General features: G+C 49.1%; 1 protein-coding gene across 6 annotated transcripts in view; it reads left to right on the top strand.

Moving 5' to 3' along the window:
• The first annotated feature begins 4,505 nt into the window (after positions 1-4,505).
• The window catches only part of CD99L2 (CD99 molecule like 2), a 139,206-nt gene continuing 131,951 nt past the window's right edge, over positions 4,506-11,760 (top strand). Inside the window, exons 1-3 of one of the 6 annotated variants that reach the window (XM_043897662.1) lie at positions 4,506-4,977; positions 5,262-5,396; positions 5,539-8,635. In XM_043897662.1, the coding sequence (XP_043753597.1) occupies positions 4,526-4,977; positions 5,262-5,396; positions 5,539-5,554 (603 nt within the window). In that variant the 5' untranslated portion in view covers positions 4,506-4,525 and the 3' untranslated portion in view covers positions 5,555-8,635. Of the gene's footprint in view, positions 4,978-5,261; positions 5,397-5,508; positions 8,636-11,760 lie in introns of those variants that run through there. The other 5 variants (XM_043897663.1, XR_006340090.1, XM_043897664.1 and 2 more) reach the window with 5 other exon arrangements.

Here is an 11,760-nt window from a genome sequence, read left to right as displayed (position 1 = left end):
GGTTGGGGCAAGGCATTTGTCCCTGCCCCTCATGTGGACTCCCTGTCCAGTCTGGTGCCCCAAGGATCAGGAATTGGTATTGTTGATGTAGACAGTGGTGCTTTCGAGACGAGCACCTTCAACAGGGATGGAGCTGATGGCAAGGCCATTCCAGAGCCCTGGTGGGCAGATGTCACCAGGTGGGTCTAATTTTGGCCATGGGTGATGGAGGCCCCCTCAGGGAATTTTGCAAGGAGGAGTTTGTGGCACTTGGAAGTAAGAACAGGAGCTCTGCACTAATAATAGTAAGAGAACAGCTATTTTGGAGTTTGGAACACATCTCCCTAAAGATATAGTGTGTAATGAGGGTGGGGACAGAAGGGTGAGCCATGATGGAGGACCAGGCTGCCCTTAGAACCCTACTTATCTCAGATTAATGTACACCCTCCCAGCTTTCTCTGTGCCTCTCCTGTACTCCCAGACGAGCCTGGTGGCCATTTGTTCATGTCACATTTCTCTGCCTGGGTCAGTGCTGAGGAAAGGTGGGCTTTTTAGGAGAGGAGCTTGTCAGCCCAAATGGTTTTACAACTGGTGACAATTTGCAGGATACAAGAAGTTGGCCAGGAACTGGTCCCAGCACCCATGTGCAGTGGCAGTGGGGAGTGTGTGTGTGCCTGTGTATGGGGGGCCACAGCTCATGGTTTCTAAATTTAGAATTTCCTGGATGTAAACCAAGTCCACAATCAGTTGCAATTCTATAGGGTAGCAGCTACTTAAGAGGCTCTCCAAGTTCCAGGGAGGACCTCAGCGCAGCAGGATCAGGACCTGATGTCCCTGGCTCTCTCAGACTTACACTAACCTAACTTATAAGAGACTGAGAGACAAACCAGGCCTCAGATGAGTCATTTTACATAGGGAAAGTTATCTGGCAGGATAACTAACCTTGGACATTTGCAGTATTTTGACTAAAGACCTCTTTATTTTGTTTTGTTTTGTTTTTGAGTGGGTGTCTTTTTGCACATGATAAACACAATCCTTTTCTGTTGGTTCTTGTTTCTGTGTCAGCTCCTGTGCTCATCTCCTGCTCTACAGGAGCACAATCTTTAGGCTCTGCATCATCACCTATTCATCCTTGGCATAGTTCAACCTGCTAGAATGGAGGTGACACACTTTTTATGTAAAGGGAGAAGTAGTATTTTACGCTGTGTGGGCTCCATGGTCTCTGTTACAACTACTCAATTCTGCTGTGGTAGCACAAAAACCGCTGTAGACAGTACATAAGTGAATTCCCACCTGTGTTCCCACCAATCTCATGGATCCTGACATGTGAATTTTGTGTAAATTTCCCCTGTCATGGAATAACCTTCTTTTGATTTTTTCAACCACTCAAAGGTGCCCAAACCATTCCTGGCTTAAAAGCTGGCTTAAAACTCAACATTCAAAAAACTAAGACCATGGCATCCAGTCCCATCATTTCCTGGCAATTAGATGGGGAAACAATGGAAAGTGACAGACTTTATTTTCTTGGGCTCCAAAATCACTGCAGATGATGACTGCAGCCATGAAATTAAAAGACACTTGTTCCTTAGAAGAAAAGCTATGACCAACCTAGACAGCATATTAGAAAGCAGAGACATTACTTTGCCAACAAAGGTCTGTCTAGTCAGACATTGTTCATTGGAAGGAGTGATGTTGAAGTTGAAGCTCCAATACTTTGGCCACCTGACACAAAGAAGTGACTCATTGGAAAAGCCCCTGATGCTAGGAAAGATTGAAGGCAGGAGGAGAAGGATGACAGAGAATGAGATGTTAGAATGACCATCATTGACTCGATGGACATGAATTTGAGCAAGCTCTGGGAGTTGGTGATAGACAGGGAAGCCTGGCATGGTGCAGTCCATGGGATCACAAAGAGTTAGACATGACTGAGTGACTGAACTGAACTGAACTGAAACCATTCCTAGTTTGCAGGTCATACAAACAGGATGGTGGTCTGTATTTGACCCACAGGCCAGTGTGCCAAGCACCTCTGAGCCAGAAGACAGTCCTCTTGCCCATTCACTGTGGCCAGTGACTTGCTGCTGGGGTTGAGGTTAGAGCCCAGTTAGACCAGTTAGACCAGTTAGAGCCCCAGCTGCGTTTGATTCATATGCCTCACCTAGAGGCTGCATTTTCCTCACCTCCTCAAGTATCCTCAGTGTAGATAACTGTGTAGGTACTGAGGTTCACCCATCAGAGCCTGGAGGGCTCCAAAAGACCATGACGTCCAGTGTCTTCCATATAGGCAGGATCCCTGAAGACTGAGGGCAAGGGAATGGCTCAAGGCACCCAGAGTTAGTGGGAAAGTTGGGGCCATATTCGCATCCTGGAATACAGAGCAAGTACCCAACCTCATGGTAGCCAGTATTTCTTTAGCTATTACAAGAGTAACAAGTAGCATATTGGCTCAGTGTGTCCCAGGCTGCCTGCTTTCCAATCTGATTTAATCCTTAGCACAACCTTATGTCCTTGTGTCCAGCCAGGATTGCACATGGCTCTCAAGCACATGTGCTCAGCCATTCACCTGCTGGGGCCCTGGGGATTCCCTTGATCCCTTTGACACTAAGGGTCTGGAGCTGCTTAACTCTCCAACCTCAAGGAACCTCCATTTTGCTCCTTTTCCCTCATTAATTATTGAGGTGATACATGAAGTTGTTGTAGGAATAAAAAATAACAAAATGTTCATCAACAGAGGAATGGATAAAGAAGATGTGATATATATATATACACACAATGGAACACTACTCGGCCACAAAAAGGAACAAAACGGAGTCATTTCTAGAGACGTGGATGGACCTAGACTGTTATACAGAGTGAAGCGAGTCAGAAAGACAAAAACAAAAATCATATATTAATTCATATATGTGGAATCTAGAAAAACAGTATAGATGATCTAATTTGCAAAGCAGGAGACACAGATGTAGAGAACAAATGTATGGGTACAGAAGCGGAAGGGGGATGGAAGGAATTGGGAGCCTGGGATGGACATATATACACCATCAATAGTATGTATAACATAGGTAACTAGTGAGAACCTACTGTTACAGCACAGGGAACTGTCCTCAGTGCTCTGTTGTGATCTAAATGGGAAGGAAACCCAAAAAAGAGGGATATATGTACACACATAGCTGATGCACTTTGCTATACAGCAGAAACTGACACAACACTGTAAAGCAACGACACGCCAACTAAATTCATTTTTTAAAAAGAATAAAATGCCTGGAATATGCCATGTATACTGTGTGTGTTATAATAAGCACTACCTATTTCTGTTAATTCTCCTGCCAGTGTCATAGAGTACAAAATGCCTTGAAAGTCAGAATGTGTTAGTTTTACATGTTTTGTTTTTGCAGGCCCAAGAATTCAGACCGATGGATAGAAGTCACAGAAGGAAAGATCTTGCTTCCATGTCAGGGAGACCCCCACCCAAGCACTATGGCTCAGAGGGTGGGAGAAGACTCTGGGGGGAGGGCAAGGAGGTGTGGCCTGGTGGGGGACACAGGAAGCCTACCAAGGGGACACTGGAGGGCAATGGCAGTAGCCGACCCCCAGCAGGATGTGGTCCGGGACAGCTTGTGCTGAATAACAGCAGGGACAAGCTAGACGACTCTGGGAGCAGCGGCGCTTTCTCTTTGTCTTTGAAAGCTGGCTGCAGCCAAAGCCTTTCTTGAGAGCGCTCTTGTCAAAGGCTGCATCTGGCATTTTGCTGTGACAGTCAGTGTAGGAATCTGATTTCGCCAGGTCCTGGAGATGGACTCTGTTTGAGGGGTTCATGGGAAAGGAATGCGGCGCGTGTGTCGATCACTGAGCACATTTACAGATCGCCTCTGCAGATGTGAACTGGCGCGTTCAACGCATTCATCAAAGCCTCGGGGAGCTGACCCTGGCCCTCCTTCGTCCCCAGGGCTCGCGGCGCGCTGGCTGCAGGTCGCCCCCCAACTTCCCTCTAGCCTGAACCCGCGGCCCCCAGCCTCAGGCTCGTTTCCTCAAGACATGCCGCTGCTTGCCAACCGCGGCCAGCCATCAAAACGGTTCTTTTTTTTTCATCTCTGGGCAGGGCTCTACTGAAGGATCAGCTAAGTCGGGCTGCAGCCACGGTTCTGACAAGCAAGTTCGGCCAAGGTGACAGGGGCAGGAGCGCGGGTGCCCGGTCCTGGCGCCGCAGCTGGAGGGACCCCTAGGGAACAGCTCTTGACCGGGAGGACACCAAGGCCACAAGGGGAAGAGCCCTGTCCAAGGTCACCAGGCAGAACGCACCAGGCTTGTGCGCCGCCTCGGGTCCAGCTCCTGGCCCTGGAGGTGTCCAGCGCGCCGGGTGGAAATCACTGCACACATTCACCGCCGGCGCCTCTGGCTCCCCAGTCACTTAAAAAATTTTTTTTAATTAATTAATTTATTTTAATTGGACTTTTGACTCACAGCTCCAGGGCCGCAGGGCCCACCTCGAAGACTTCCTTCTCGAGGGCGGGGTGTGACGGGGCCAGCAGGTCGCGCGCCGGCGCTGGCCATGACCCAGACCACGCGACCTGCCGGGTGCCCGCGGACCACGCCCCTCAAGCGCCAGCACCGCCCGCAGGCTGCGGCCCCGCCCCCCGAGCAGCCGCCCCGCCCCCGAGGCTGCAGGCTCGCCCCGCCCCTCGCGCCACAGTCGCTGTCCCGCCCCACCTCACCCGGTCCGGCACGCCCCGGCGCCAGAGCTCGTGCGCGCCCCCATCCGCCCTGCCAGGGCCGCGCCGCGCGCGCGCGCCACTTTTGGGCGGGACCCTGCAGTGAGGGCAGGGCTCCTCCCCCTTTTGCTCCTCCTCCTCCTTCCCCACTCCTCCCCGACCTTCCCCCTCGGGCTCTCTCTCGCTCACTGTGCTCCTCTGGGCCCCGTCCGCCGGCTTCCAGCCATGGTGGCCTGGCGCTGGGCGTGCCTCATCTGCCTCGCTTTCTCCTTGGCCACTCTTGTCCAGAGAGGTAAGGCGGGCAGGGGGCACGCGGGGTCCCCGCCCTGTAGGCCGGCGGGGCTGGGGGCAGGCGCCCCGAGGGCCCGGTGGTGCGCATGAGCGGCGCGGCCCCCGCCCGAGGGCCTGCTGGGGAGGCCGCAGGCGGGCAGGCGGGGCTGTGCGGGACGTTGGGGTAGGGGTGCGAGCAGAGGGCCGACCCTGCCGTGACCCCTGTGGTGGGTGGGGAGAGACCCGGACCCCTCCTGGTGCCGGGCTACAAAGAGCGGGAGAGTCCCTCCTTAAAATCTTGAACAGGGTGTCCACCAGTGACAACAGCTGTCACCGGGAGATTGCCGTTGGGAAAACGAAGAGAGCACTCGTTCCCTTGAGCAAGGCTTCTTCAAAGGTGTTTCTTGGCCACCTTCATCAGAAGCACCCGAGGAGCCTCCGGTGCTTGCTCGTACTTTGTCAGGATCTTGGCGGGGATGGGGGGTGGGTGGACAGGGAACAGCGGTGTGGAAGTCTGACGAGCCCCTGCAGCTACTTCTGGTACCCGTTCCAGTTTTTGAGCCATTGGTGATGTTTTGTCCAGGAGAAGGAGAGAGTAAGTCTACCAGATCAAGAAAGCAAGTTTCTTAGACCCTCGCGACTCATCACATGGTCCAAGACCCGCAGCAGCATCACCTGGGACCAGTGAGGGATGCCGCATCCCAGGCCCCGCCCCTGACCTACTGAGTCAGATTCTGCTTTTACTACATCCCCGGGTCACAGGCACATTCAAGTTTGATAAGCATCTTAAAATAAATGCCGCCTGTGGTTAAAAATGGTCGCCAAGGAGTCCCAGCAGAATGTTCTTACGCTTGCTTATCTCATTTCCACTTCAGAAAAAGAGGTTGAGGAAAACATTGGAGTTGAGCGCAGAATTGTGCTCTGAGCTCTCCTGACACAAAGGCAGATTTAGCTAGTGAAAAACACATGAGCTCAGCAAAAACAAAATTGTGTCCTACAACTGCATTCTAGTGTGGGTTATTTTACTTATAAGGAACACTGGAAAACAGTAGACAGTCCAAGGCAGTTTTGCAAAAGATACAGAAATGTTTCTCATGTGGTTAACCCTCCTGGAGTCTAGACAAGAAGAACCATTCAGCATTCTACAAAGGTGCCATTCTAGACACAAATGCTGCAGCAGTGGACGAACTTCAAGCTCTGTCCTTGTGGAGCTGACATGAAAATGAGCACAGACTGATCATAGTCTATATATTATGTTGTCAGCACAGTGAGGCAAAACAAAGCAGATTACAGGGTTGTTGACTTTTGTTTCATTTTTTCCTTTGGAGTTACAGTTTTTATTTTTGCTTATGATCCATTTGTGGCAAAAAAGTTTGATCACTTGATTGACATGCATCTAATGATATGGAACAGCTGGAAGTGGAAGCCCAAAAAAGTTAGAAAAAGGATACTGCCTTCAAGGCTGTCTTCTGCAAGTCTTCAACATGGTAGGCACATTGAGAAGATGAGGAATTTAAATGATCGGGCCTCAGGTTTTCACCATTATGGGTTACACTGGGTGATTTATAGAGTGGTGGAGGAAATTGTGAAGGGGTGCAACCTGCTTACAGAGGAAGAAGCAGAGGCACACAGGTGAAGTAACTTGCCTCAGGTGGCAGAGCTGAAATTTGATTCCAGGCTTGTCTAATTCCAGTTCTTGCTTTTAATCACTAGGCATAATGCCTTTATACCTGGAGGCGGCCCTCCTAAGCCTTACTGGCCAAGTGCCCTTGGGGAAGCCAGAACGTGACTTGGTTTGCTCATCCAATTTGCTCATCAGTATAATGCCTAACAACTCAGGAAGGTATCTTGAGCGAACCAGGCATGTGTCACCTCAAATTTGCAGCCCTGCTTTCATCAGCTCCCATCTCCTGAGTGTTTGCTGTGTACCACTTCATATGTATATGTGTATATATATACACTTCATAAATACATACATACATACATATATATATATATATATATATATATATATATATATATATATTTAACTGCCCCAGGAGTTTGGCTTCTTAGGTATTATCCCTGCTTACCAGATGAGAGGCCCCTGGAGACCCAGGATCCCACCCATTTAGGATGGCCTCCTAGTGATCTTTTTACATTTTAATTAATGCTGAACCAGAACAATCTTTTGTTTCAAGGTAAGGACTCACTTTCCTGGTTCTTTTGTGCAGAACAAGGTGACAAATCTGGGTTTTGCATTGGTGGTCCCCTCGGGGGATCCAAGTACTTTCAGAGCTGGTCTCAGGTCCCCACTGACTCTCCGGAAGCCCCAAAGTGGTGGATCAGGTGGACCTGCCCAAGAGCCATTTTCTTCTTGGTCCTGGTCCTCAGTAATGAAGTGTGACTTAGAGAGCCCAGCAGGACTCATAAAATGCTCAGAACCTCGAAACAATGTGTGAAATCCTTCCAGGCTCTGGCATGTCAAGACAGACTTTAGGCCCCCGGAGTTGAGAAGGTGGTTAACAAGGCATTCCTGTTTTAATTACTGATTTTTTTTTTTTTTTTTACTGATGGGTTTTTAGTCTACTGTGTATTTTACTAGTTTTGAGAAATTGAGGACAGGTATGTCACCTGTCTGTACCAACAGAAATGGGAAGCTGTGCTTTTGACTTTCCGGGAGAAGGATCTCAGTGGTACAGGTGGGTGACAGTCGCACAAAGGCTCCACTCCCCCCGTGTCTTCCACGTGCCAGGCCCTTAGTGCCTCACACATTTACACTTCCTAACTACCCCACAGTGGCTGTTTGCATACAGCCTTGCAAAGTAACTGAGTGGTAACCCATAGCTCGGATGAAAAACATGTGGTCAAGTAAGGTTTTGGACTTGAACTCAGGTTTATCTGTGTAAGCAAAGGAGGGATTGTAAATGCAGATATACCCAGGGATGGAGCAGGTCCCAGAAATGTGAGACGTGGTGAAGAATTTGTGATGAGCGTGTTGGCAAATAGCCAAGTGCCTGCTACCTTAAAGAGAGGTAGCCCAGGGACTTCCCTAGTTGTCCAGTGGTTAAGGCTCTGAGCCCAATGTCCGGGACACAGGTTCAGTCCCTGCTTGGGGAGCTAAGGTGCCACATACCTCAGCCCCCCCAAAAAAGCCTGTGTTGTTTTTTTTTTTTTAAAGAAGTAGCCCAGCCAAGAGGGCTGCAGAGCCATCCTGCCCAGCCAGAACTACCGTGATGCAGGGCAAGTCACTTAACTTCTTGGTGCCTCAGTTTCCTCATCTAGAAAATGGGGATAATATCACCATCTGCCTCATGGGATTGTTATTACAATTAAACGAGGAGAAATGGATGAAGCACTTAGCACAACACCTGGCTCCAAGTGAGCTCTGTGTCAGTAACTATTATTGCAAAAATTATGTAGTGCAAACTTTGAAAATATTATACTAAATGAAGGAAGCCAGACACCAAAGCTTACACATATGGCATGATTCCATTTAGATGTAATGTCCAGAGTTGGCAAATCCATAGAGACAAAAAGTAGATTAGTGGTTGCCGAGGTCTGAGGAGAATGAAAAGTGACTGCTGAATAGGTACAGGGTTTCCTTTCAGGGTGATGGAAATGTTCGGGAAGTGGATAGAGGTGGTGGGTGTAGAACCTTGTGAATGTACCAGGAACACTAAATTGTATACTTTAAAAGGGTGGATTATTGTGTTGTTTAGTCGCTCAGTCATGTCAGACTCTTGTGACCCCATGGACTGTAGCCCCCCAGGCTCCTCTGTCCATGGTATTCTCCAGGCAAGAATACTGGAGTGGGTTGCCATTCCCTTCTCCAGGGGATCTACCTGACCCAGGGATTGAACCTGGGTCTCCTGCATTGGAGGCAGATTCTTTAACATCTGAGCCACTGCCGACCAATATGTGGATTATATTTCTGGTTGTTGTTTTTTAGATTTTTTTAAAGCATTTAATTTTTTTTAATATTTTAGTTTTTTTTTTATATTGTAGTGGTTTTTGCCATACATTGACATGAATCAGCCATGGATTTACATGTATTCCCCATCCCGATTCCCCCTCCTGCCTCCCTCTCCATCCCATCCCTCTGGGTCTTCCCAGTGCACCAGCCCTGAGCACTTGTCTCATGCATCCAGCCTGGGCTGGTGATCTGTTTCACCCTTGATAGTATACTTGTTTCAATGCTATTCTCTCAGAACATCCCACCCTCGCCTTCTCCCACAGAGTCTAAAAGTCTGTTCTGCACATCTGTGTCTCTTTTTCTGTTTTGCATATAGGGTTGTTGTTACCATCTTTTTAAATTCCATATATATGCATTAGTATACTGTATTGGTCTTTATCTTTCTGGCTTCCTTCACTCTGTATAATGGTCTCCAGTTTCAGCCATCTCATTAGAACTGATTCAAATGAATTTTTTTAAATGGCTGAGTAATATTCCATACTATATATGTACCACAGCTTCCTTATCCGTTCGTCTGCTGATGGGCATCTAGGTATATTTCTGCTTAAAACAAATTCACTCTAGTCCAAGCAGAAGAGATGAAGGAGGTGGCAGCATGTGACCCCTGGGTTGGGGTTGGTCTTCCGGGCTGTTGAACTTGGTTGGGCAAGGGAGTGCACGTGTGCACAGGTTGGCCCTGAGTGCTGGTGGTGCTGGAATCCAGGCAGAAGCCCTGTGGGCTGACTTGGGCTGTTGAGTTTGAGCCGGACAGGCTGCAAGGGTACCTGCAATGTGCCTTGAGCCTGCTTCACCCTGCTTTCCTGAGTGCAGGAATGGTCCCTGCAAAGGTGCATCCTAGGCAGGGGGGACCCGTCCCTGTCCTGCATGGCTCAGGGTTGCCCTTAGGCACCCCAGTCATTGCACTGGACTAACAGGCTCCAGGGACTCTGCCTTTTAGTCTGCCCCGTTTTGATCGGTTTTCAACCCCTTCCTCACTGGCAAAGGTCCCATCCCCAACCCCTCCATCACTTTGGATACCAGGTAACAAAAATGTGTGTGTTTGTTAAACACACACACATGGAAATCAGCCAGGAGTTGGTGTCACCAGGCACCGAGGAAGGGCCTCAAGCTGCGTTCAGCGGAGAGGACTCTGATGAGGATGACAAGGCTGTTTGGCTGAGCAGGGGAGTGTGGGAAGCAGCTGATTTTCGGTTTTGTGAGTTCAGGAAAGATCCTTTCCAGGTGAGCTAACTTTCCTGTTCTGGGTTCTTCCCCAACCTGGTGTTGGTGCTTTTCCTGCCATGTGCCTGCTCCTACCCTTTGCACTCAGTCTTATTCCTCTTCTGCTCTGTGTGTGTAGGGGTAGGGGGCGAGCTGTGGGGCTTTCTGTTCACCAACCCAGGCTTGGCCCTCCCTGAGGCTGCCTCACAGGTTCACTGACTGGCCAGGCTTGGTTTGCATGTAACAGCCGAGAGCCATCCTAAACAGGTAATAGAAATGGGTGAGAAAACCTTTCATGCACGTCGGCATTCCAAATGTTGGCAGCTAGGAAGCTATGGGGGCTTCCCAGGTGGCGCTAGTGGTAAAGAATCCGCCTGCCATTGCAGGAGACATAAGGGACGTGGGTTCAGTCCCTAGGTTGGAAAGATCCCCCAGAGAAGGAAATAGGAACCCACTCCAGTATTCTTGCCTGGGAAATCCCATGGACAGAGGAGACTGGCGGGCTACAGTCCGTGGGGTCACAAAGAGTCAGACATGACTGAAGAGGCTTTAGCACGCCGAGCACGCCCAGGAAGCTATAGGAGGCAGAATGATGATGGCTCCCAAAGATGTCTCTGGGACCTATGACTCTGTGAGTTTACATAGTGATTTTGGCCATCAAGGAGACATCAGTCCTTGTCTTCTTTGAAGAGAGAATTCAACACAGAGACCAAGATTGCAAAGCAGATACAGAGTTTGTTAGAAGCACAGGACATGTGAAGCACACAGGCCGACTTGTGGAGTAGGGTAGCTATGTCTTGGCTCTAGGGGTAGCTTAGGTAGCTAATATGGGGCTAGTCTTCTGGGGTTTAGGTGAAGGTGACCCTCCTTTTGTGTCCCCTATGATCATGTCATCTGCAGTTCCTTATTTGGGCTTCCACCAGGCACAATTTTGGATCTTTTCCAGTGAGCACCTGAACAAAACCCACTGGGAGGAGAGGATGCCACAATGCTGATCTTATAATATTACCATGTGTCCAAGGTTACTAGAGGATGACTTGGGACCCTTTCTGTGCGTGTGTCAGGCTGGGAACTGTCGACCACAAAAATGAGGAGGCTGCTTTGTCTTTTATCCAATCACGGTGCCTAATCCCTATTGGTAGTTTATGTCAAAGGATCAGCATGAAACTGGTTGCAGCAGGTTCACCCAGAGCCTATCTATCTCCTCCCTCAATAGTAAAGGGGAATTAAGGTAGCAGATGAAATTAGGTTGCTGATCAGCTGAGCTTCAAATAAGATTCTCCTGGGTTATGCGGGCCAATGAAAGGACAAGATTCCTTTAAATATGGAGGAGTCACGGTCAGTGTCATGTCCTGAGAGAAAGGTTCAGGTTGCCGGGGTCAGCTCTGAAGATGGAAGGAGCTGAGGAACACACACACAGACTCTACCCTAGAGCTTCCAGAAGAAATGAAGCCCTGATGACACCTTAATTTAGCCCAGTGAGACTACGGACTTCTGACCTCCCAAACTGTAAGACAAAAGCATGTGTTATTTTAGGGCACTACATTTGGCATCATTTGTTACAGCAGCAAGAGGAAGCTAGGAGAAGCTAAGGGTAGATCTTATAGTCCTCTTCATTCTTTAAAAAACATAGCTTGTGATGTTCCTTTA

This window comes from Cervus elaphus, chromosome X (assembly GCF_910594005.1).
Source record: "Cervus elaphus chromosome X, mCerEla1.1, whole genome shotgun sequence".
Taxonomy (NCBI): Eukaryota; Metazoa; Chordata; class Mammalia; order Artiodactyla; family Cervidae; genus Cervus; species Cervus elaphus.
This window is presented reverse-complemented; position numbering and strand designations above follow the sequence as displayed.